A 27,906-nucleotide genomic window follows, 5' to 3' on the forward strand; every position below is an offset into this window, starting at 1 on the left:
ATGGCGTGCATGCATGGTTGTCTCATTTTTATTATAAAAGTCATCTAACATTGATAGAACTTAATGAGGTTAGCTATTATTGTGTATATATTATCAATTAGCTGCGGCGTTAGTGTAATAATGTAGTTATGAAGGAAGATGTTGAAACAGAACTGAAACTGCTCAGAAACATTAGAAAAATTAACATTGAGAAAAAAAATAAAATAAAAAGTGTATCCTGTATAAGTATTAGCAGGATGTGTTTATGGCGCCAAAAAAAAAATAAATAAAAAAATAAAAAACCCCACACACACACACACACACACACACACACACACACGAGAATTCTGGAAAAACAAACAACAAACAAAAACACTTTACATTTTGTTTTGTTTTAATATAAAAGAATGGGGAAAGACAAATTAAGGCATGTGACAAGAGATGAAACTGGACCAACATGAGGGAAAAGAATATTACAATAAATTTGTTTAACCATTTCTGAAGTCATCAAGAAGTGTCCATGGTATCTCCTTCTGCAAACAAATACAAAAGAATAATATGATTAAAGAGGATGAAATCTGTCTGCCTTTCATAGAAAATAAAAAAAGGAGAGAGAAAAAAAAAAAAGCATCAATTTTGTAGATGATCCGCTGATACTTAAACAGATCTACTAAGCAAATAAACAGCCCCACAGCAACATTCACTTTGGGCTCCAAAACCTTTTCAATGCCAAGATTACCTCTGATGGGGCTCCCAAACCCTTTCTATACCAAGAATACCTCTCAATATTGGCAGAATTGTGGTAGATTTTACTTTTATTGTCTGACTTTTAAGATTGTGGCCTTGTGCACCTCCTGATATTGTACTAGATGGGATTAATTATGTTAAAGTACTCACTGACCTGTTGCCTACTTTCTTTCCTGCATCTCCTAAATTAGTTGCTGTAAGACTTTCACACTGGGGCTTTTCAGACGCTTTAGTGTTAAAAAAAAAAAAAAAAAAAAAAAGCTGTAAAGCGCTTGAAAGAAGCCTCATCTGCTATCCCAATGTGAAAGCCCAAGTGCTTTAAGAGCCCTTTCACAATGTCAGCATCTGAAAAATGCTCGTAAAGCGCCACTTAAACTAGCAGCGCTTTACCAGCATTTTTCGAGCACTATTGGGGCGCTTTTAACCCCTGCTAGTAGCCAAATAAAGGGTTAAAAGCGCCCACAAAGTGCTGCTGCCAAAAGCGCTTTGCAGGCGCTTCACATTGATTCCAATGGGAAGTGGTGCTTTAGGAGCGTTGTATTCACCACTCCAAAAGCGCTGCAAAGAAGCTGCTTGCAGGACTTTTTTTTGACGGCCTGCCAACGCAGCGCCTCAGTGTGAAAGCACTCAGGCTTTCACATTGGGATTGCAGTTGAGGCTTCTTTCAGGTGCTTATTTTAACGCTAAAGCGCCTGAAAAACACCATAGTGTGAAAGGGGTCTCAGTGTGAAAGCAATCGGGCTTTCACATTGGGATTGCAGATGAGGCTTCTTTCAGGCGTTTTCCCGTGCGTTTTTTTTTTAACACTAAAGAACCTGAAAAACGTCCCAGTGTGAAAGGGGTCTTATACAGCTAAATCAAGCTTACACGGAATGTTCAGTTGATGTTTTCAGTGCTGCATAGTTGGAGTGAACTACTTACTCATTTCATTGAACATAAAGGCATCCTGGTACTCTTTCATGTACTGTGTTGATCTGGATTCATCAAGAAATAGAGAATATACTCGCTTAATGTCATCTACTTGGACCTCACTGCCCTGAAATAAAAAACAGACCTTAATCATCAGCTGGCTGCCATACATAATTCATGTATCAATTAAGTATACATAGTATTCATTTACATAGAGTCAATACAATGCACAGACACAACAAACATTTACATCAGTGCTTGCCTCTACAGAAGTTTACAACTGAATGTCCCATTAAGATGAAACTGAAGAATAAAAATGTACAAATTGCACAAAGTCATCACAGAACTCCTAGCGTTGGTCCCTCTGCTGAGGCCAAGGGTCTGCCTGACATATACAGACTCTCAGTCAGTAATTTTATAAGCACTGGCACGCATTGTGTTCATGTCTAGGCTTGGCAGTGCAAGATGAGGGGCTAGGATGTGCCTATGATCCATAACCACAAAGTGATAACTAGATAGGAAGTTTTATACAGCATTCCAGGGTGCAACAAAAGTAACAAATGCATTGTGCCCTTATTTAAAACCACAGGTTTGCTTATACCACCTGCACTTTTATCCCCTTTTTGCCCAGGCTAGTCATGCAACACCGTACCCATATGAATTTATTAGGGTTGCACCAATACCGAGTATTTCTATGAGTACAAGTACTCGTGAAAATGGTCCGATACCCGAAAACCGTTTTTTTGCGTTGCGATTTGTGTCCATACAAAATGAATTAGTGCCAGACGGTGACAGTTTCCAGTGTGAGGCTCTAGTGAGTGAAAATGCCCGAGCAGCACGGGAGAGGCAGTCACAAGTGGAGGGATAGGGGTGGTGCACATGTCTCTGGATGGTGTAATCCACCTCCGGATCCAAGCAAAAGAAGAGACGGGCAGTTTGGTCAGGTGGAGGGGGAAGGAGGCTATCTTCCACCCATAGCTAGCGGGACAGGTTGTGGTTGGGGGGTGGGTTGGGAATCGTGATGAGCAGTGCCCACACTGACACTGCTGCAGATCAGCTCAAGATGGCCACCCCTGTTGCCTGCTGTACGTAAAAAAAGTGGTTGGGAGGGGGTGGGGGTACTGAAGTTGGAGAGTAGGGAAGGGAGCATGTGAGCGAGTTCAGGTGCCATCTTCTGGGCCCAATTTGAGCCCTAGTGATCTCCCTCCCTGAGTATTCAACCTCTTCGGTTACATGTCAGCCTGCCCCCTCCCCTTTGCCAGACATTTTACATGCCCTTTGCAACCCAGGGCCTTCTTTAATATTGATTGGACCCTGGGCAAAAAAACTTTTCTTGGGGCCCCCAACCCCCCCCCCATGCATTTTCACTCTCCACCTGCTCTGAGACATACAATAAATAGCAGCTAGACTCAAATTCAGTTTACTGAATCAGATCAGGCACCTATTGCAATTGGTTGCCAGTGCTTGCAGTATATCATTACCGCTCACTGACTGGTTGCCAAAGGTACAGCACGCATTACGGCTCACTGATTAGTTGCTAGAGGTACAGCACATGATTTCTGCTTGTTGATTGTTTGCTAGAGATTACTGTGGCGCATGATATACATATCAATGCTGCTGGCTGCTGCAATTTACATATGAATGTCATCACGATTTACATATGAAAGTCGGTAATTTACATGTAAACACAGGTCTGCATGTGAGTCATCTGTACACCACAATAGGGCAGAGCTGGGCAGCATTAGTAGCAGCACTTCACACTGAGATATTGGGACACAGCACAGGACTAAATCCTCAAGGGACGAGGGAATTTAAACCAGGATAGTTGGCAAGTATGAGGCATCTGCTTTGGGCCCCACAACAATGGCAGGGCCCAGGGCATCGGCCCCTTTTGCCCTGCCTTAAAAAAATGGCCCTGTACGCACCCCAGGGGGCACGTGAGGCGCCTTCTTGTGACGTCATCCCAGGACGCCCTCCCAGAACTGGAGAGCCACTATGTAGCTGTATATTGGCTATATCGCGTTAGGAAACGTGGCTAAACCACCTCCAATGTTGTACATTTTGGGAGTCCTGTATCTCTCTATAGTTGGCCATACCTGTAGGCGTGCAGGTACAGTCTCAAACTGAGGTACAAATACTCTTCAAAAAACACTTTGCAGTTACTATAGTAGAGGTTACTATTTACAATGAAAACTGTTTTTTTTATTTTGATTACGTAAAAGTACACATAAAACCTCAGTGTTCATTAACTCACCTTCCTTTTCCTACAGACGAGGCTTGCAGCAGTGATAAGCTGCATGGAGTACCTCAGAGAAGTTTCTAGACCAATCCGTGTCAATACAGTGTACGCATCTTCACTCATGTCCACATCTTCCTCTTCACACCTAGCACAAGAGCAAATCTATCAAATAATGATAATGTTCCTCACTGGAGACTAATGTTGGTTTGTGGAAAGAACAGGTGTACTGTTCAAGACTGTGACCCTTCATTCTAGCTCAAGTCATGTTGGAATCTGTCAACCTCAACACCATTCTTACTCCACTGTACTAAGGTGGTGTGTATTTTTTTTATTGTGGTACATTGGCTCAAATTTGTGTTCTGTCCTGAAGGTTACAGTTTGTGTACACCGGCATTTGTTCAGAAATGCTTCTCTTTTCAAGCATGTCAATGGCAATTCAAAAACGTTTGATGCAGTTTATGCGGGGTAGATTTAATATTACATATATGCTAGTCCTTGTTACAGGAAACCTTTTTAAATTATAGAACTGGAAAAAAAATGTAATATAATATACTAAATGCTGATCTTTTCTAACAAAAATAAATACAAAAAAAGAAAAAAAAAATAAATAAATAAAAAAAAGGATCAAAATATCAAGACACACATACGTAGGCATACTTATTTTGAAAACGGGTAGAGTTACATTATATAGTAATAGAGTCATTCAATAACTAACTTTCCTCAACGCAAGCCTCACCTGATCTTCAGGATCTGTTTGGTTTCTTTCTCATTGTATGGAGAAGTGGAAATAATCAGTAACCGATCCAGTAAATCGATGGGAATACCATGAGGACTCTGGTAGTTTGTGCCACGAATCCTACAAATAGGATAAAAATTTAAGTACAAATACCTAGAACTGGGCTTCCAAAGGGTATATCCTTTGTTCAGATGTGCTACTTTTACAAGAAACCGCAAAAGGCACCACCATAGAAGTCTGCAGGTTATGGCACTCCAACTACAGATAAAATATTGTGGTAGAATATGCTTCTGCCCATACTTGTGAGCCATTGATTCAGACAGCAGTATCTAGCTCAGACTTCTGATCATATTTATCTAGGTCATTACTAGAGTTACACATGCTGATGGATAAAAAAAAATAAAAATAAAAGTCAGGTACAGAAATATATCTTACCTTGTGATAAACCAACTAGAAACTATAGGTTTTATTTTATTTTACATCAATTCACTGAAGTATCTTATATAGAATTTTGTTTGGGTAGGCAGTGCAAAATCATAACACATTTTTTTATCTTACCTAGTAATACCTCTATTTGTAGCCATGATGAGAACTGGAGCCATATCACTTTCTAGCGCTCGATTTAAGAAGGAAAAGCATTCGATATCCAGCATGTGAACTTCATCAATAAACAGCACCTGGTGGAAGACAAATTATTATTACATTGATCAGACATAATTTCCGACAGTAGTGCATGTTTTTTTTTTTTTTTTTTTTTTTTTTTACGGTTTTTAAATGGACAGCCACTGTACACCTATGATCTTCCTGATCCGGACGTTTTGGAAGAAGAACATACCAGTATGTCCTCCAGGAACTTGTGCAAAAAGCCAGTGATCACAATTCACACTGCAAGACACAGTGGAACACAGGGTATATAAAAAAAAAAAAAAAAAAAAAGGTACAAAGCCAAATGAGAGTGGCTCTGTACCTCATGATCCCCATTACCAATCACAGCATCAAAGAATGTAAACAAAGGCTGCTGTGTTTCACTTCTAGGCTGGTGATCAGGAAGGACACACACACACACACACACACACACACACACACACGTGTGACAGGAGAGAAAGCCTACCGACAGTCAGCACCAGTGATATGCAGGAACAGTGCCAATAATAAATAAAATCCAATGTTCTAATCTTATTCTACAGATTATGTAAACCCTGCCCCGACTCGGATCTGACCTGTATATAAACCTCTCACCTCCCTTATTCTGCACAACCTGTACATTAACTCCTTTGTCTCCATCCTCCCACTGTATGTCACCTGTAAGAGGGTCTTGAAAGTGTCAACTTTCCAAAAATGGGTCACCTGAGTTTTTTTTTTTTACTGTCCTGGCATTTTTTGTTTGCCGTGTTTTATGACAGAAAGTACATTCTCTCACACCCCCCACCAATTTTGGTCTTTTTACAGTAAAAAAAAACTATAAATCTAGCGGTTTGTAACTGTGAAAGTATCACAGTGCTGAAAACTGAAAAAAGCCTGGTAGTGCATGGGGTGAAACATGCTGGTACTGTGTTGGTAATAATGGCATTTAACAGGTAAATCATGAAGTATGCATGCCCGACTTACCCCTGGGATGATCTCTGCTTTCCCTTCTTCTCTCCATTCGGCAACCTTTGCATTGATTTGCTCCCGGACCTCTGACTTAATCTCACCAGTATCACCTACAGGTAATAATTTGGGAATTTATTGAAGTGTAAGATCCATAACAAAAATAATGAGGCAAAAATGATAAATACAGAATGTGAATATATACCACGGTAATAAATGTCTCTCCCCTCACATAGGTCTGAAACTCATTTTCCACAAGAGCTGTGATGTCACAGTTCATATAAGCTCAACTTGATCTTAGATACTGGTTTATTATTAGGAAATGTTTTCATACAAGGATCACATACATATTTATATATAGACTGATCATTGTTCAAAATCAGCAGAGGATCAAATACATTTTCTTACAGCTTGCTTTCCATACATAAACCCTTAACTCTATTCTGGGTGACATACCAGAAAACAAAGCAAGGAATCCCTGTGTCCTGCTGTTAATGACATCAATTTCATGTAATGACACAGTATGAACCACTTCTTTACGTTTCTGAAGTTCCCCGTCAGGACACTGTACAAACTTTGTCTAAACCATGAAAAGGAAAAAAAACAAAAAACACAACTGTAAATCAATAGCTTTGACGTATTCCTAGAAAATCTATAAGTGTCCAATGATACTGTTCTCATACCTGTGATCCCATGGCATCATAATCCCGAGCCCTGGTGAATGCACGACCCAGTTTTGTGATCTTCCCTGTGGCCTTATCAATGGTTATCACATCCCTAAAATATAAAAATTCCATTATTGCACCACTGGCAACCTGTAAAAATGTTTAAAGCTTTGGCAATGGATATTTTTTTAAATTACTGTAGTTTGGTGGCATTCCACGGGCATGTGCAATTTTAAAGGATGACATGTTTGGTATCCATTTACTCAACACAATATCTTTTATATTTTAGAATAAAAAAAAAAATTATGTTATACACTATTTTTTTGCATTACAATTCATGAAAAAGAATTAAAAAAAATAAAATAAAAAAATCACACAAAAACACAAACCTGTTTGAAAAATCACTGCACAAATAATGCACTGGTGGTCTGAATATTAAATATATAAAAAAATTTTTTTTGGGGGGGGGGGGGGGGGGGGGATTTTCTAGCAAAATATACAAATTTACATTTTAGGAGAGAAATGTCAGAATTGGCCTGGGTGGGTCAACTTACCCAGCCTGCACCTTTTCTTTTGTCAGCGATTCTATCATCTTCGTTCCCAGATCATAAATAGTCTCCATCTCGGTTGTTTTCAAGGTCAGTTTACCTACTTTTGCTCCCTTAAAAAAATTGAGAAAAAAAAAAAAAAAAAATGGTAGTAATATCCACATCTAAGAAATCTTTTTTTTATTTATTTTTTTTATTTTACAGAGGTAACAATTTACGCAACAGAATTGCACAAATATATGCCAATATCCAGCTAAGACAATATAGCTATACAATAAATTAAAGACCTGTAAACCCAATTTAGATGCAATATTTACAGATTTATAACGTATTGATGTATTGTGAAACAAACTTTCTTCCAACAACTAATCCCTTCACATGTATGCGCAACCAAACTTTCTTGTTTGCAGAATGGGAGGATCAGCCAACCTGAATATTTCTGCTTTACAGGAAGAGATCAAACTTGCTGGCTGTCTATTTCTGCCAAGATCATGTGATCAAGACTGACAGGCAGCCAACACTGAAGGAAGTCTTGAGTTCTATTTTCACCATGAAAATTAAGAATTTCTGTCCTGCAATTTACTTTTTATTTATCCATCCTGGCAAGCTAACGATTTAGGCTGCCATTTAAAGTGGAAAAAACACTAGCAAAAATGATTTATGAAGATAATCTGTGCATCTGTTCTGTAGTAAATGCTGCTAGCAAGTTTCTATAGATTGTATATTGAGCCGTGCATGTACCAGCCAGTGTACAATTTTGGCATTCCTCAGGTGCTGGGATGATTTACCTCCTGTGTGCATACACAGGAATTACGACATTTCTAGGGCAGCCATTTAAAGGCCAAGGTCACTTTTTTTCTTCTAAATTCCAGCTCCCCTATGTACCAATATAGCATCATTGTACTTTTTTTGCAAAAATATCAAAGCTTTCGATAAAATCTACAGACATGTACCTTACTGTCCTATATCCATGATTCAAAACTTATCTATTGCTTCTGTCTAATGTCCTTACAGACTTTAGGTTATGACACAGGAAGGAGATGACCAGCTGACCTCATTAGCATACACCCTTCTTCTACCCCCTCCCATTCCCAGCTGCACGTTTTTTAAATGAAATGCAATCAGTGATCACCCTTCTCACTAAAATGCACAGATTGCATAGTGCATGGCCATCTTTATACCTAGGAGGGAGTGGACAGAAACTCAGCTGTCAAGACCCGTTCACATCTCTGCATAGCGGGAACTCGCATTCCCACATGCGTTTATTTATTTGGAAGGGGGGTGGTGTTTCTGAGCATTTTCACTCAGACGGCAGCCCACCCACCTGAATGCCTGGCATGGCTGCCCTACCCGCACCAAATGCCCCAAAAGAAGCTTTTATTTTATTTATTTTTTTAGAGCGGAGCTTGGTGCGTTTTTTTTACTGCAGCGCATCTTTGTAATGCAAGAACACACTCCATGTGAATGGAGCATCATTGTTCTTGTGTTCTCACCAATTTCACTTTCAGGCCCCATTCACAACTAGCATAGTGCGAGAAAGTTTTATGCCTCGTTTTTCCTGTGACACAAATAGGGAAGCCTGTTGATTTAAATGGGCTGTGCTATATGCAGGCTATGGGACATGCTGGCGTTTGGTGGGTTGCGTGTTTTTTACTGTGCGTTTCTCAGCATCTGCCACAATGTGTGCTTGCTTCTGTGTTTGGTGTGCCGTTACCAATTAATGGCACTGAAAGAGTAACTAGTAATTTTAGATGTATAAATGCGAGTTCCCACTACACAGAGACATGAACAGGGCTTGACAGCTGAGTGTTTCTGTCCACTCCCTTCCATGTACTTGTATAAAAGAAAGCCATACACTATGCAATCTGGTATATTTTGTATTTAGTGAGACGGCTGATCACTGATTGCATTTCATTTAAAAAAACATGCAGCTGGGAGGGTGGATGATGCAGGGTGTGTGCCAAAGAGGTCAGCTGGTCAACTCCTTCCCGTGTCATGATCTGTAAGGAAGCAAAACAAACAATAGATACGTTTTGAATCACGGATGTAGAACAGTAAGGTACACACGCGTTTGTAGATTTTATGGAAAGTTTTATTTTTGCAAAAAAAATAAAAATAATAATCAAAAAGTACATAAATGCTATATTGGTGCATAGGGGAGCTGGAATTTAGAAAAAAAAAAATAAGTTTTCCGACATCACTGGATAGGGGAGGTAGATGCAGAGGACTTTAGGTTTAGGTTCAAATAATGTTAAAATTAAGAAGACAATTCAACCTGAAATAAAAATCAACTCACGGTTCCTGTTGCAGGTCTGTCGATCTGAACTTCCACCACCTCCCCTTCAATTATTTCAGTTTCCTCTCTAGAAAAACAGTGTAGAGGTTTGTATGAAGCATAGCGCCGGTTTTGTTGACTACATAAAATTATCAAATGACGAGATCTCATTCAAGCTATTTTATTCTAAATAATCTCAATTGAAATCATGCTTGATGTAAGTGCAAGACAAAATTCTAATTACTCTTCTCTGCACCACACCAATGACCTATAGATTATTTGTTACCCAGAATACTCTGGTTCTTGCACATGTAGAAAGCTCTCTCACTAGCGTCAAGATTACTAAAAAAGGTAGTTTACCAATCTCTATATAATCACTTTATACTATAAAGGCTCAGAGTCAAAAGTCACAAGTCTCAGCAGTGTCCAGTGGGCTGTGTCCATTTAAGGTGGCAGTGCTGATGGAAGAATCCGAGGCCCAGCCAGAATTGGAGAACCATGGAGGATGGAAGCGGGAAGAGCGATCGGGAAGAGCGATCAGTGCTGTAGGGACCAGCGTGGAATGCAGGACCCAGAAGTGATGTCAAAAGTGACGCGTTGCAGTTCAGCGCATGCCCATTGGCTCCTTCATGCCAGGAGCCAAAGGGATCTGAAACACGAGACACCCCTTTTGAGGTCACTTTCAGGTCCACGCTGGTCCCTACAGCACTGATCGCTCTTCCCGCTTCCATCCTCCATGATTCTCCAATTCTGGCTGGGCTTCGGATTCTTCCATCAGTGCTGTCGCCTGACACAGACATGCTGGGGCTCAGTGACCTTTATGACTCGGATGAGCCTTTACACCTACTGTTTTTAGTAAGTGTTTTTATTTCCTTGAGCCAATACCTACAACCACTACACATAGAAGAGCCTTCTGCTGTTCCTTTTTGTTTCTACTAGAGAGCTGCTTCCCTCTCCTTGAAGTGCGTATTTCAGGAATACCTGTGTGTCCCCCCCCCCCCAGAATGCCCTAACTAGTTCATTCCCCCAGAGAGCCCTGTTTTTATTTGTCAGGTATGCTGTATGTAGCCTCATCTACATACAGTTTATACCGCACACCCAGCTGCTTTACATGTTAGTGAGGGACATTTGGGCCAGCTTGTAAAGTGTAGCAAAAGTCGGAGTTTAGCTTTAAAAAGTTCACTATACTTAAAGCAGAGTTCCACTCAAAAGTGGAACGTCCACTTTAACCACTTAACAACCGGCCCATAGCCGAATGACGGCTACAGGGCGGTTGTTTAACTCTGGGAGGCCGTCATATGACGTCCTCCCAGAATTCCGCTCTTGTGCCCACTCGAGAGCATCCTGTGGACCCGGCGCATCACGGATCACGGTAACCACGTGATCGCTCTGTCAAATGACGGACTGATCACTTGTAAACAAACCGGCGTCATGTTATGATGCCGGTCCCTCCCTCCCTCTCTGTACCGATCGGAAGAGCGGAGGGGGAAGAGATCGGTGTCAGCAGCGATGTGGGCTGCACCTGCAGTACCCACATCGCTGCTCACCGAAATTTAACCCCTCAATTCCCTGCCAATACTCTGCAGTGCTGTGCAACACCCTGCATTACCGTGCTGTGCAACACCCTGCAATGCTCTGCAACGCAATACTCTGCAATGCCATACTCTGAGATACCCAGCCATACCCAGCCATAGTCGGTGATACCCTGCAATACCCAGCCATAGACATCCCCCCCCCCCCCCCCCGCCGCCCTCCGGTGCTTCTACCGACTCACCAATACGATCAAAGCCAGAATCTTTTTTTTTTTTTTTTTTTTTTTTTCAGGCTTCCCAGCTTAGAGGTGAGATGTGGGGTCTTATTGACACTGTAAAGAGGACCTGTCATGCCATATTCCTATTACAAGGGATGCTTACATTCCTTGTAATAGGAATAAAAGTGATCAAAAAAAATTATTTTTGAGAAAAAAAAAAAAAAAAAAAAAAAAAGTCTAAAAAAAACTAAAATAAATAAAGTAAAATGAACAATACATTTCTTTTTTTTTTTAAAGCGCCCCTGTCCCCATGTGCTCGCATGCAGAAGCGAACGCATACGTAAGTCCCGCCCACATATGAAAACGGTGTCCAAACCACACATGAGGTATCGCTGCGAACGTTAGAGCGAGAGCAATAATTCTAGCCCTAGACCTCCTCTGTAACTCAAAACATATAACCAGTAATAAAAAATTAAATCGTCGCCTATGAGGATTTTTAAGTAGCGACGTTTGGCGCCATTCCACGAACGTGTGCAATTTTGAAGAGTGACATGTTAGGTATCCATTTACTCAGCGTAACTTCATCTTTCACATTATGCAAAAATTGGGCTGACTTTACTGGGTTTTTTTTTCTCTTTTGAAGCACAAAACTTTTTTTTCCAAAAAAAAAGCATTCGAAAAATTGCTGCGCAAATACCGTGCGAGATAAAAAGTTGCAACGACCACCATTGTATTCTCCAGAGTGTTTGCTAAAAAAAACATATATAAATGTTTTGGGATTCTATGTAATTTTCTAGCAAATAAATGATGATTTTTACATGTAGGAGAGAAATCTCAGAATTGTCCTGGGTGCTCCAGAACGCCTGATGGTGCTCCCTGCATGTTGGGCCTCTGTATGTGGCCACGCTGTGTAAAAGTCTCACACATGTGGTATCGCCATACTCGGGAGTAATAGCAGAATGTGTTTTGGGGTGTAATTTGTGGTATGCATATGCTGTGTGTGAGAAATAAACTGATAATATGACAATTTTGTGGGGAAAAAAAAAAAAAAAGGAAAAAAAAAAAGAATCTTGATTTTGCAAAGAATTGTGGGAAAAAATGACAACTTCAAAAAACTCATCATGCCTCTTACTAAATACCTTGGAATGTCTTCTTTCCAAAAAGGGGTCATTTGGGGGGTATTTGTACTTTTCTGGCATGTTAGGGTCTCAAGAATTGAAATAGGCCGTCAGTACTTTAGGTGTGATCAATTTTCAGATATTGGCACCATAGCTTGTGGACTCTATAACTTTCACAAAGACCAAATAATATCCACCAATTTGTACTTATTTTTACCAAAGATATGTAGTAGTATAAATTTTGGCCAAAATTTATGAAGAAAAAAAATTACTAGTCTGCTAAATTTTATAACAGAAACGAAGAAAAATTCATTTTTTTTTTTTTTTTACAGAATTTTCTGTATTTTTTCTTTTATAGCACAAAAAATAAAAAAACCGAGCGGTGATTAAATACCACCAAAAGAAAGCTCCATTAGTGTGAAAAAAAAGGACAAAAATTTCATATAGGTCCAGTGTTGCATGACTGAGTAATTGTCATTCAAAATGTGAGAGCACCGAAAGCTGAAAATTGGTCTGGTTATTAAGGGTGTTTAAGTGCCCAGTGGTCAAGTGGTTAAAAAGGAGTCCTAACCCACTTTGACATGCCACATTTGGCTCCTACTTCCCCCTGCGCTTCCTAGGAGACTCCACCCCCTCCCTCACTGCAAATTTCTGGGACACAAAGATTATTCAGCCAGTCAGGACAGCACAGCGAGACTCACAAATGCGCAGTGTGCACCCGGCTGTGAAGCCGCAAGCTGTCACATCCAGGTGCCCACACTTGCAATGTCGGCGCCGAGAAGAAGGAGGAAGAGAACCAAGGCTTCGGGTGGTCGACTCGCTGGATCGTGGGACAGGCGTTAACTAATTAGTTTGTGCAAACGCTATGGCGTCTACAAAATAAGGGGGAAAAAAAAAAAAATGTAGGGACTTTTTGTTGTTTTTATTAATAATGGCGGGGCATCAGCGATTTTTAGCCGGAGGGTCCCAGAGGGTTTACAACCACTTTAAGACTGAGTTAGTCATATGTTAATTTTATATTTACCTGACAAACGGAAGAGAAGGATTGGGGCTACTCTGAGCAAAACAACTGCACAGAGCAGGAGGCAAGTATGACATTTTATTTATTTTTTTCCCCCCCTTTAGAAGCACTTTAAGACAAAATGATATTTCCCAGCAATTATGAAATAGGCTCCAGTGCATTATAGGTGAGCTGCTTGATTAACGTTCAAAATATAAAAATAGTGAAATTAGACAAGTTATGTAGAATATAGCCTTCTTACTTTATTCTAACACCAATAGACCTCCGGAAAGACTGTGTCAAGGCCTCCGTCTTGCTCATTTCTAAAGAAAAGATTTCACTGCCAGCAATTGCTGTAAACGGTGTGTCTGAGCCTAAGGCCTGAGCCATACCTGAAACAATTAGAGGCAGACAGAGTACATTTAGTAAAAAATAAAACAAAAAAATAAAATAAAGGATGAATTAGAGGAGTTCCTTGTATATAAAACAGATCACGATAGAAATGTATACAACTGTAAGCTTTATGCTGTCATTAGAAAGTTTGTATACTGAACAGATGGCTGACAAAATAGATGTGTTACCAGACTACCTACGCATTGTTCAGGGATGCTCAGAGCACAAGGCTGAAAATAGAATTACACAAGTTTTGCAGGTTTGTGTCATTTAGCTGCTTGCCTGTCATTGAGCTGTAAAGTTGAGCTCTGGTCACACAAAAAAAGTGCATCAAAACACTTTTGCAATTCCAGATATTAACATATAAAAAGTAGCAGTGACATCATCACTGTGCTTCAAGAGGGATTCCACCAAAAAAAAAAAATATATATATTAAAAGCCAGCAGCTATAAATACTACAGCTGCTGACTTTTAATAAATGGACACTCACCTGTCCCGGGTTCCAGCGATGCCGGCAGCCGAGGCCGATCGATCGCTCGGCCCTCGGCTGCTGCCGCCACCATTCTAGGTGAGGGAATCAGGAAGTGAAGCGAATCGGCTTCACTTCCCGGTTCCCTACTGCGCATGCGCGAGGTGCGCAGCGCAATAGGAATTCTCCGCACTGTCTCTGAGACCCGTGTGTGTCCCAGCAGACAGCGCGGCAGGACAGGAAATGGCATAGACATTTCCAGTCTTTGACAGGTATCTCCACCCCCCTCCCCCCTGAAAGGTGCCAATTGTGACACCGGAGGGGGGGGGGGGAGGGATCCGATCAGCCGAGGTTCCACTTTAGGGTGGAACCCCGCTTTCACATAGCCTGTGCATAGAGCAGAGCTGTGGAAGTGACTCAAGCAGGTCCACCCACCACAGGCTGCCTGAGAAAACTACAACACCAGTTACCCTGTACAAGGAGAGCGAGCGAGCAACAGTGACTGGCTTTGATCACATGAAGCGCCTACACATTTCAATTTGGATTACAGCACAGATCAGGAAGAAATACACCAAAAGTCAAGTAAGAATACAAATAAACCCATACTGGTCGACCACATTAGAGGTCGACCGATATGGGTTTTTCTCTGGCCGATGCCGATATTTAGAAATTGCGGCGGCTGATATGATGCCGATTTTTTTCCCCCCCTTCATCTCATAAAAGCTAACAGTTAGACTCCTTTCACACCAAGGCATCTTTCTGATGCTTTAGGCCTTAAAAATAGCACCCGAAAAGTGCCTGCAAAACGGCTCCCTGCAGTCTCAATGTGAAAGCCCAAGTGCTTTTACACTGAGGCGATGCGCTGGCAGGATGTAAAAAAAAAAAAAAAATAAAAAAAAAGAAACCAGCAAGCAGCACCTTTGGAGTGGTGTATAGTGCTCCTCCACCACTACTTCCCACTGAAATGAATGGGCGCCGCTGCCGAAGCGCCTGCTAAGCGATTCGTCAGCAGTGCTACACGGGCGCATTTAACCCCTTCATTGGCCACTGGCTGGGTTATAAGAGCTCCGCTAGCAGCCGAACAGCACCGCGTTTTACCGTCAATGCCTGCCCGCTCCAGTGTGTAAGCAGCTTTACGTAATAAGTGATACAGAAAATTTCTTACATTTATTAACCACTTGGGTACCGCGCTATTGCCGAATGACGGCATTAGCGCGGACCTAGATTTCCAGGACTACGTCTATTGACGTCGTCCTGGTTACGAGCGGCCTGCGCGCCCCCTGAGGGGCGCGCGCGGCGCGCTCTGTGATCGGCGAGTCCGTGAGACTCGCCTGATCACCGATCCGTGTAAGGGGTCGATCCCGACCCCTTATCACGTGATCAGCTGTCAGCCAATGACAGCTGATCATGTGATAGAACGGAGCCGGTAATCGGCTATTATTCCTCCTCGCGCTGACAGCGCGAGGAGAGAAAAAAAAAGCCGATCACCGGCGGCCGTGATCGGGACATCAGTCCCGATCACGGCCATCAATACATGGGACCACCTGCCACCTGCCTGTGCCCACCTGCCTCCCGCAGTGCCATCCTGAAATTAAATAAAAGCAAAAGTGCCCCCCGTCAGTGCCCATAGTGCCCACAGTGCCACCCACAGTGCCACCCACAGTGCCACCCCACAGTGCCACCCAATCTGCTCAAAGGTGCTGCACCCCAGTGCCGCCCATCAGTGCCCAGCAGTGCCGCCCATCAGTGCCCAGCAGTGCCACCTATCAGTGCCCATCAGTCCCATCTATCTGTGGTACCTATCAGTGCCCATCCGTGCCACCCATCCGTGCCACTTATCCGTGCCACCCATCCGTGCCATCTTATCTGTGCCCATCTTTGCCCATCAGTGCCGCCTTATCTGTGCCCATCGGTGCCGCCTTATCTGTGCCTATTAGTGCCGCCTTAACTATGCCTATCAGTGCCCACAAGTGCAGCCTATCAGTGCCCACCAATGCAGCCCATCAGTGCCCACCAATGCAGCCCATCAGTGCCCACCAATGCAGCCCATCAGTGCCGCCTTATCAGCGCACTTCAATGAAGGAGAAAAATGACCCGTTTGCAAAATTTTATAACAAACTATTAAAACATGATTTTTTTTTTTTTTTTTTTTGCATCTTTTTTTGTTTGTTTAGCAAAAAATAAAACTCCGAGCTGTAACTAAATACCACCAAAAGAAAGCTCTATTTGTGGGAAAAAAATGATAGAAATTTCATTTGGGTACAGTGTTGTATGCCCGCGCAATTGTCATTCAAAGTGCATCAGCGCTGAAAGCTGAAAATTGGTCTGGGACTGAGAGGGGTTTAAGTGCCCAGTAAGCAAGTGGTTAAACAAAGCAAACCTCCAAAAAAAAAAAAAAAAAAAAAAAAAAAAAAAATGATATCTTAAATATTAAATACAGGTAATCAAAACTTTTGGATGAAAAAAATGGGCTAACTACAGTTGGTTTTCTCTTTTAAATTCATTAGTGTATTTTTTACCCAAAAATTGCGTTTGAAAGACCGCTGTGCAGCAACCTCAGGGGTGACATGTTTCATGTATGGTGGTCCTGTTCCAGGATCCGTCACTTCTGGCGTAAAATTTTCTCTTGGATCAGCTTAATCGCTTCAAGGCCTATTCTACCATCTCCTCTCACGGCGCTCCTCAATTTCCCAATAAAGGAAACGGCACAGTGGTGTAGTGGTTAGCACTCTCATCTAGCAGTAAAAAGGGTCGCTGGTTCGAATCCCAACCACGACACTACCTGCCTGGAGTTTGCATGTTCTCCCTGTGCGGGTTTCCTCCGGGTACTCCGTTTTCCTCCCACACTCCAAAGACATGCAGGTAGGTTAATTGGCTTCTGTCCAAAATTGGCCTTAGTATATGAAATGGGGACCTTAGATTGTGGGCTCCTTGAGGGTAGGGACCAATGTGAGTGTGCAATGTACAGGGATAGGGGTAGACACTCACTCAGGTTGAACTGGATGGACTGGTGTCTTTATTCAACCTTACTAACTATGAAACGTCCAGGTTTACACAACGCCTCATCTACTTTATTTTACTGGGGGCTAAGCTCACCCTGGCAAAAGCCTGGAAGAAAACATCAGTGTCACCCAGACTAGCTAAGAAAAAGATCTCATGGATCATGAACCAAGAAAAGATGGCTAGTGTAATCTTGGACCGTTCTGAGAAATTCTATCATACTTGGGAAACTTGGGCTTCATTTGTTGGAATCACCCTTCCGCATTGACCTCATATACATCCCTGCTCGCCATTTACTTCTCCGGACGACCTTCTCTCTCTTTTTCCTCTTTTCTTCTCCTCTCATTTACACCCCATTTCACTTCCTTTCTGACTGCACTCCTTTTCCTCTTCTTGGCTTAACACTAGCATGAGAAATAGTTCTCCCAAGCTGTTCCATCTCCAAGATGTTCAATCTCTAACTGCCCCCCCCAACATGCTGGGGGCACTACTACTTGACGATTGAGTCCCTCGGGTGAAGGACATGCTATTTGTAATGGTCTATTGGTTTATACCCTGAGAGGAAGTTTTATATAACTTTTTTGCCTCCATGGTAGCTCGCGCCTAGCACTCGCTGCGCACACAAGGGCATATTTTCTAGTTCACATTAGTTCCGTTTAGCATTCTTGGTTGGAAAAGATTACGAAGCCACTCCTCCCTCCGAGGAGTTGGGGGGGCTGGGGGAGTTGCCCAACCGCAGCGTGTTCCCATTTGGGGCGGCGGGGCGTCCTCCCCTGGGCCAAGCCCATCTCCAGGCGGAGGACACTGACAAAAGGCTTCCAGGTGCCCAACCTGCTTAGAGGCCCTGATGTCCTTTTCTTGAATCTGCTTATGTAACCGCTTGTTCTTAGCCTCAGTCTGGTTATTGTTTTTTTTTTTTTTACTTGAGCCAGTTGTCTTTTCATCCGCTTGATGCATCTAGTTTTCATAGGGGCGATTTGCCCCATTGTACTTCACTATTTCTATGTATTGTCATCCTTTGTTTTCATAACAATAAAAATCTATTGAAACAAAGACCGCTGTGCAAATGGCATGTGACATAAAATATTGCAATCCCTATGGTCTCTGCAAAAAAATAAAAATCTCTCTCTCTCATATAGATATATATTTGGGGGTTCTAAGTGATTTTCTAGCAGAAAATACAGGATTTTTACTTGTAAGCAACAAGTGTCAGAAATGATTTAGTCTTTAAATGGTTAAATTGAGAACTCCTATATACACAGTTCAGTTCATTGATAAGAAGAAACATTGTATCTCTTTAGCTTCTTTTCTCAGACTTGGCAGGCTGCCCAGATAGGAGACACAAGTAAGTTCTCCACAGGAAGACTTCAGGCACTATTACAGAAGTCATTTGCAAGTCATGCTAAAGTTTTAAATCTGCCTTTTTTTTTTTAATCAGCCGATGACGATTAATTTAAGAAACGCCAAATATTGGCCGATATATCGGTCGACCTCTAATACACATGCCTCTTGAATGCAGACATTTGCTTTTCCCAGAGTTTAACTTAAAGGATAAGTTCACCTTTAAAAAAAAAATTAAAATAAATAAATATATTATGAACGCACATCTGTTAATAGGTAAAATCTCACAATCAGCACATTTCAGGTGCCATGCAGGGCTCCTGCAGTCTGACAGTGTAAGCTGTCTGCTCATACAGAGAGGCAGAATCAACAAACTACCTGGATCACTCACTAGCACCCTGGTAGTTCACCGAGACCTACAAGTCTTAAAAGACAAAAAGGAAAAAAGGGTGGTTGTAGTTCTCCCATTCACAGAACGCTGTGAATGAAAGACACATCTAGGTGGGAAGAGGCCTGCACAGCTGTTTTTTTTTTTTTTTTTATTGTGACAGCGGGTGCAGGGAGAAGATCCTTTATCGGCTGTCACAGGGAGCAACAGCAACCTGCACTTAGAAGCATAAACATAAAAGTACAGAGATTAGAACTGTACCAAAAGCAAGTTATATAAAAACGTTCCAGTCCTTTTTTGACTAATTTTAAAAAGGTAATAGGATCCCAACTCTCCCACACCCTGTATCAAGATTTAAAGGGCCACAATATTCATTAATGAGACTTTCAGAATTCAGTAAAAAATCCAGTACTACAAAAACCAAGGACAACATCTCCGTCCTTTACACAAATTCTCTTACGCTAAATTGCAGGCGTAGTTTTGAGACAAAATGCCATAAATAGAAATTCTCATTTAACCTAACAATCAGGTAACATTTATATTCAGAAAACATTTCATGAATATTTGCAATACCCATAGCAATGGCGGTTTTTCCTGTGCCAGGTTGTCCAGCTATTAATACCGCTCTTCCTGCTATTTTGCCTTCTTTGATCATCTCCAATATAACACCAGCGGCTCTCCGAGCTGCCAACTGCCCCACCATGCCTTGTGATACCTGCAGAGACAATGAGCTTCTTATGAACCACATTCAGCTACAGATTAAAACACAAAACCTAAAAATTGTACACATTAGCTATTATTTAACTGTTTAATTTTCAGGTCATCTCTACTATGGAGAAGCTATTTAAATCAGCGTTATAAGAGCCCTTTCACAACATCTGAGCACATTAATATGGAGCTGCTGGTGTGAGCAGTTAACTTTTTTTTTTTTTTTTTGTAACTATACTCATTCATCCTTATGCAGTGCAGCGTGAACTGAATTAATAGGACATAAGGCTAATTGCCTTGTCTATGCATTGAGACCATATGGTGTGAATGGCCCCTAAAAGTTAGAAGCCTAGTGCGCATTGCTGAAACTCTACAATGTATAAAAATTAAGGATAGATAGCTCTTCAAGAGAAGCACACGGTCCATAGTGCAGATGCTAATTACTTGGCTGCCATGGTGACTGATGCTTTAGTACAGGGATATGCAGTTAGCGGACCTCCAGCTGTTGCAGAACTACAACTCCCATCAGGCATAGCAAGACTGACAGCCACAAGCATGAATCCCAGAGGCAGAGGCATGATGGGACTTGTAGTTTTGCAACAGCTGGAGGTCCGCTAATTGCTTATCCCCGCTTTAGTATTTCCTACCACTACCACTTAAGCAAGCATACAGGTAAAAATTAGCAATCTTACTTTACATTTCCTGATTTGTGTACTTGCTCTTGGTGAAAGCCAGAGGATTAGAACAGCCAGCAAAATCCATTTTTAGAAGTAGTTTAACAATGGTATCCCATTTAAAAAAAAATGGTTTACTTTGAAGTGAATGTACAAGCTTTACCCCACAATTGCTTATAATACCTATCCGTTTTTACCCAGGGTAGTGAAGTAGTTTGGCCCCTGTCACACAGCTGTTCCATCAGATCCGTCTGTCAGTTTTTCACGTCGATCTGATCGATCACTACATTGTCCTCTATGGAGCAGTGGATGTCAGCAGACACATGTCTGTTTACACCAGCCGTCATCCAATCTGATCTGCTAAAAAACAGACAAATGGTGGTCCTCTTTTCCATCCGTCTGGCGAATTGGATAGAAACGGACAAACGGTCCATTTACATCTGACTGTACTGGCTCTGTATAGCGGATACGGACCTGTCTTCCGCCTCAGTGAAGAGATCCCCACTGAGCAAGCGGATTCTGCATAGCAGAGGCACCTGGGTGAAAGTGGACTATAGACTCAATAGGGGAAGATGTACTAAAACTTGTACACACAGAACCTGGTGCAAGTGTACATAGTAACCAATCAGCTTTGAGGTTTTACTGTCAAAGCTTAATTGGATAAGCTGAAGTCAGATGCTGATTGGTTACTATGCACACCTGCGTCAGTTTTAGTAAATCTCCCCCAATGCTTCCAGAAAAGTAGAATCCATATTGGCAGGGTTGATGCTTAGCAATGGCAGCTCTGAGAACTAGATCTGTCACAAGGGGATGGAGACAGACCTGTGCAAGCTCATGTCATGACCTGGAGCTTAATCACTACCCAGGTACATTTGAAAATGGCATGGAAGACATGGGTTTAAATCATGTTTATTCACATCTGTCCACTTACATGCAACAAAACTGTTGCATTTTACTGCATGAGTGCGTGTCAAGCAGAAATCCCATTCTGTCCTGCGTGGCTGGTTCTCATCTATGCACTGCAGTTTAGTGGATTTTGGAAAATAAATGTCCATGGGTCCATTTACATGTACACACCTATGGTGCCATAAGCACAGTAATACGCACTGAATGGTGTGACTTTACTGTATACTTCATTAGCAAGAATACCTTTTTTCTTTTAAATCTGACATTGTTAGTCATAACAAGGCTTCATTGTGAAACATTTAAAAATATTATACATTCCGTTTTAAAGAGCCAGTCCATAAATCAGTATCCATTTAACCGTCACTGCTATAATACAATAAGCTATTTACTAAGGATTTGGCCTATAATAATTACCGGTCGGGGTTCCAGTGCATCATCCAGTCCAAGACCTCTGATATGAGAATGAGCACCTAATGAAGGAGGAGAAAATGTTTTATCTCAGATGTAACCTTAAAAAGTATCTGCTACTAGAAAAGGAAAAAAAAAAAAAAAAAAAAACACCACCACAAAATTTGCCATTATAAAAAGTCTAATTACATGCTCCTCCAGGAGCCAATATGTAATTGCAAGTTACAGGTCACAAGGGTGCATTTTTCTTACAGGAAATACACATTCAGGTTGATAATTTAGAAGTTCAGCGTGAAACCAGACGGTTATTGTAGACTTACTGTATTTATTGGCGTATAACACTCACTTTTTCACCATGAAAAATCGGGTGCAAATAGTGTGTGCGTGTTATAGGCCAGTAGCTGCCTTATTTAAAATGTAAGGTTTTTTTCCCTGAAACTTCCCTCTTAAAATGACTGTGCGTGTTATACGCCAATAAATACGGTATACACTTTTAGACAGTTTGGTGCTAGCATGTTGCTGAATACAAGTACATGCTCAGCCGTAAGGCTCAGTGCAGTACTTTATATTTGTCCTGTGTGGATCGCACATGCCATGTCCAAAACACAGGCCATCTCACAAACAAGATGTAACTTCAATGAAACATACTGCTTGCCTTGAACTTGGGTACATGTCTTAACTAAAGCTGGCCATACACCATACAATTTTCTTATTAAATTTACCTTCAACTCTGTAGTACAAGGGTCTGTCTGATTGCACACAAATTGAAAGTGTTTAGATTTGACCTCATATTATATGCTTTTGGTAAATCTAAAGGAAATCTATAGAAGAAAATTGTATAATGTATGGCCAGCATAAGGCAACGTTCACCAAGTGGATCATATGATGGATGTTAAATTGAATGTAAGGCAGTGTGTATAGCTGGTAGAAGTGGAAAAAACATGAACATGCATCCTACCTAAAAGACCAGTGTACATAAAGCTAGCCATTCATGCTTAGGATTTCTCCAATTCAGCACCCCCAGCTTAATGAGCAAAATAATTTGATGTCGTGCCCCCCCCCCCCGCTATGGTAAACAGCACAGATGGACCTATTGCTTTTGCCAAGTATTATGTTCTGACAGCCAGAACCCACAGCTGTCGCAATACCCGAATAGCGTTTGTATCCAATAGGGTGCAGCCACTATTTGCCTAAACCGTCCACCCAGCTCCTATGATTTTTCAATTGACTTTTGCTGAGCTGGGTGGAGAGGACAGGCCCACCAACCACCCCCCCCCCCCCCCCCCAGCTCAAGTTTACACAGCAATTGGCAGAAACGTAAAGGCTTACTTCACCTTTTGCACCATGTTACATTTGTATTTAGGATGTAACATGTTGCAAATGGGACCCCACCCTCAAACTGTACCCTGCCCCTCCTTCCCTATGACAGCATGCAGGGGTTCTCCCCAACCCCAGCAACTGTCACTTTTAAATCATTGTGGCTGTGTGACTGTGCTTCACCTGTACAGCCGCATCATTCATTCACAGAGATCCACGAATAAACAAATTATATGTTAGTCTGCCATCAAGGCAGACTTGTAGTTCTCAATGAAATACAAGTGCTGCAATTAGCACACTTGCAGTCCATTGACAATTCTTCGAACTCTGCAACCAAAAGCGTGTTCCCCCTTTACAATCCACTGATTGCGAGTACAATACTTTGCAAGTTACTATGAAAAAAATATTGTATATTTGCCCCCTTTTTTTAAAGGTGAAGTTAGCCTTTAATCTTTATGACCAGATTTACATGTAACCTTAGTGTTCATACAATAAGTCTAAATGTTTTATACTGATGTATTTCAAATTCCATCAATGTATTTTCAACCACTGTGTTTTGGCAACTGTTCATATACATTGGAGTTTAGCCCAGTGTGCTTCATTATTATTTATATACAGCCGACAGTTCAACTACAACACACTTTAATACAGGAGGAATCGGAGATCCCTGCATAATTACAAAGAAAAAAAAAAAAGCCCTCCTTTCAGACACTGCCCTGATCACCAAATACAGAATGGGTTACAACACTCACATTTTATGTAAAACACAGATTAATTGATATACAGCAGTTTGAACAAACACTAATTACAGTGAATAAAAATGTAAATTTTTCTAACACTGGCCCCTAGTATAAGCCAAGTGCAACTTCCTGACGGCTCTTGTTACTAGGGAAGCCGTTTGCTGCTTGTTGGTTTCCACAGAAACTATTCAGCTCCAACAAAAAGGAGATCATCATAAAGAACTACAATAGCCTAACGCACAAAATCTCATAGGAGTAATCTGAACACATTACCTAGAGAATTAAAAAAAAAAAAAAAAAAAAAAAAAAGTAATTGCTCTAAAAATAAAAATGTCAATATTACACAGAAAACACACTATAAACTAATTTAGACTGTTTACCAATTCTTTCAATTCGGGTGACATCTCTTACGTCTGGCACCTTGGTTGTCTAGAAAAAAACAAAACAAACAAAAATAAGTGCTTAAACCACAAACATAAAATGAAGATGCCTGAAGGGTTTTTTTGTTTTAATATGTTTAGACTTCTTTTATTTTCCTCTGGTGATCTGGCAAGTAAGTCTGTTTTTGAACAGAACAAGCTCTCCTGTAGATGTATAAGTTTAGAGTGTTGAGAAACCATTTACTACTGGCAGTGGTGCTTACAATGGTCAGCTTTTATTTATTCATATAAAACCTTTATCCTTAAAGTGGAGGACCACTCACTTTTTAAACTGGATCTTAAAAGGAATGCCTACCCCTCCTCCATTACTAGTTTCTGGCTATAGATTTTTTATTTTTTTTTTTTAATTGCTCCTTGCTACCTTTATCAAAGAACGTTGTGTACTTTCGCCCCAGTATCGCCATGGCCCAGGGCGCCAGTTCCTGCTGCTCGCCCACCGCCTTCTGGGACCTGTGTGTGCCCCAGCAGATGACTGGGCCATTCAGGAAGCGCCGTGTGACTCGCGCATGCGCAGTAGGAAACCAGGGTTGAAGCATGAAGGCTCCACTTAGTTAAAATGTCGGCCGCTCCGATGGACTCCCTGGATAGGTAAGTGTCCTTATTAGAAGTCAGCAGCTACAGTGTTTGTAGTCGCTGACTTTTTAAAAAAAATAAAATAAATTCCGGGTGGAACACAATGTTGCTGTCCAAAGACACCCCTGTGCTTTTTCATCCAGAGTGGAGGCACTCTAGGGGGAGATTGAGACATGTGCCTAAATCTCCCTTTCTCCCATTTGGATCGTGCTCCAGAGGTTAGTCAGGCAGCATAGAAGCAATGCGACGCCTCCTCACCGCCTGTTTTAATGGCATTTTTTTCCAGGAAACTTGCTGCAGCCAGCGCTCCCCCATTGAATTTAATGTGTAGCATTCAGTGGGTTTGCCTCCTGCCAATCGCTACAACTTGGATCAAAATTGCTGCCACGGCATCAAACACAGAGCTGTCCCTGAAGCAGGTGTATCCATTGAAATTTTTTGCCGAACCTCTTGGGAGAACTCAAATTATTTTTTTATTTTTATTCCCTTTACTTCTTTTTTGATGTCAACAGTCATGGGAACACAGCAATAAAATCTTGACAGAAGATTAAATGCCTAAAGATACAATTTATAAATGAACTCCAGGCATGAATATTTTATACATAATTATATTGGCCTAAGCTGGACCAATGTAACTATGTATATACCATACCTGACAATGCCCCAGGAAGCTTGAAATCACTAAAGTGGACACCGCTACTCCAGTCATCTCCACCTGATTCTGGGTCCTGTGCCGAGAGACTGTCCTATTGCATTGTAAACACAGGAGGTCAGACACTGAGCATGGGCGTCATTCAGAGAATGTTTTGCATCTGCTAAATGAATACAAAGCATTTTCTGATTAGATGAAGAGGAGAGAGTGACATCACTGAACCGCCTTTACACCTCATCCGGTCAGAGAACACTCTGTTCATTCAAAAAATTCAAACTAAAGTCTGAATGGCAACCATGCTGAGCGGCCAACCTCCCTGTCTGTGTTCAGTAAGCAGAAGTACAGCCGCTCAGCACAGGACCCAGAAGCATGGAGATCACTGTAATAGCAATGTCTACTTCAAAGTAAGGATGAGCTTTGGTGTGCTCACATATTCCACATGCAGGAAGTCAGCACAGCGCTAATCACAGGCAGTGAGACATTGCCCCGATGTGCGGCTGCAGAGATCGCAAAATGTCTCACTGCCTGTGATTAGCGCAGCACTGAGTCGACTTCCTGGCGGGCTCTGCACGTGGAGTATGCGAACACACCAGAGCTCATCCCTACTTCAGAGACATCAGCCAGGTATGCCATTTAGACATAGCTACATTGTTCCATCCATACCTGTGGCTCTCCTGGTTATGCACTAACACAGCAGTTGGTTATCCCATAGAGAAGACAGAGTCCCTGGTCCAATCAGACATTTTGAAGAATTCCCTATCACAACATTTCACCCCAATATAGGATCCCTCTACATAAACCAGGTACCCCCGCAAGCATACTCTTCCTGCACGGTATTATTTCAAATGTTGGTAGCCATACACATATATGCTTGCAGGACTTCTGGTGCGCTTTCAGAAAACACACCAAAACTGCCTGATCTAATAGAAATCTGTATGAAAGCAGGTCAGCGTGAAATAGCTTGAAATGGCCTTCAGCTCACCATTCCACAATCTCAATTTCCTTCAGATCTACCAACTGCTATGTAGTAAAAGGGCCTTTCTGATCAGAGAATTTAGCCAGATTCTCATTTCACATGGCTTTGATAAATCTGACAGTACAGTCATTGTATAATACAATCAATTTTAGATTTAACAAGATGATGTAATGTAAGAAACTTACTCATTCCAGACAGGCCTTTGTAGGTAGATTAGTTGATGGTAGATCTAAGGCCCCATTTACACCTGTGTGTTTCTAGAAATGCAGCTATATATATATATATATATATATATATATATATATATATATATATATATATATATATATATATATATACATACATACATACACACACACACATACATACATACACACACACACACATACATATACAAACCCCAAAACTTAGCTAGCAGGGGCATGCCAAAATGTACACCACTACAAAAAAAGATGAGGCTCACCACCCAAAACAGGTACAGGAGCTGCTTTGGCACACACAGGGCCAGACAATTAAGCCCATTCACACCTGTGCATTCCCAGAAACGTACCAAAACACTAAATGGCACTGGTGGGGTCATTATTCCCTAACGGCACCCCAGATGCGGCTAGCAGACACGCCAATACCCCCAGTACTAAAATGCATAAGGCTTACCACCCAAAACAGGTACAAGAGCCGCTTTAGTACGTTTGTTGCGCAGAGGGCAGCCCCTTTAAGGGAAGGCCTATGCTGGCACTCAGGAGGGAATGCAAGATTGGAAGGCGTATGATGAGCAGAGCATGATACGGTCACCATCACCAATGACAACAAACCGTTACCCCTAGCAACCAAAGCAGCTTCACCTGTAATTTCATTGCTCAGTGTGGTTGCTAATGGAATGGACTCATAGATCAGCTGAAATATCAGTCTCTAGTCTGCAGTCCATCCCCTGAGAAGACTGATCCGGCCCATGGTGACATGTGTGGATCACTGTGCATTTCATTCATCCCAATACAGGCAGCTAGCATGGAAAGTCCGCACTGTCCTCCCACCATAACCTTCCCCTCCATTTATGTGACCTATTCCCCTCCACATAGCGCCCTCCCGGGCCCCATGTCATCCCCCGGTCTCTGTGTGTCTCTTACCGCCATGGTTGCCATGCTGCCGCTTCTTCCCACTACACAGCCGCCAGACACACTCACTGTGCAACACAGATACTCCGCCGGGCAGGAACCAAACCCCAGCCTGAACGTTCCGGAGCTGTGTGTCTGCACATCCCCGCCCACCAGGGGAGGGGACAGTGTAACCGTCTTTGGAGGGCAGAGCCGATCGGTGACAAATAATCCTGACTGCAATACCAGACACGTCCAGCAGGTGTCACCAACC

The 27,906-nt window shown here is 41.8% G+C and overlaps 1 protein-coding gene across 1 annotated transcript; it reads right to left on the minus strand.

The window, feature by feature from the left end:
• Nucleotides 1-355: 355 nt before the first annotated feature.
• RUVBL2 (RuvB like AAA ATPase 2) lies at nt 356-27,816 on the minus strand. Its single transcript, XM_077457506.1, has 15 exons — nt 27,666-27,816; nt 24,281-24,329; nt 21,850-21,905; nt 19,721-19,862; nt 13,819-13,948; nt 9,710-9,776; nt 7,420-7,526; nt 6,884-6,977; nt 6,657-6,780; nt 6,219-6,313; nt 5,169-5,287; nt 4,611-4,730; nt 3,890-4,019; nt 1,648-1,762; nt 356-512 (listed from the first exon to the last, which is right to left on the minus strand). Exons 1-15 carry the CDS (start codon nt 27,678-27,680, stop codon nt 487-489), a joined length of 1,389 nt encoding a protein of 462 aa, XP_077313632.1. The 5' UTR covers nt 27,681-27,816; the 3' UTR covers nt 356-486.
• Between the last annotated feature and the right edge of the window lie 90 nt (nt 27,817-27,906).

The sequence above is a fragment of the Lithobates pipiens genome, unplaced genomic scaffold (genome assembly GCF_037356315.1).
Source record: "Lithobates pipiens isolate NorthernLeopardFrog02 unplaced genomic scaffold, aLitPip1_a1.2 Scaffold_27, whole genome shotgun sequence".
Lineage (NCBI taxonomy): Eukaryota > Metazoa > Chordata > Amphibia > Anura > Ranidae > Lithobates > Lithobates pipiens.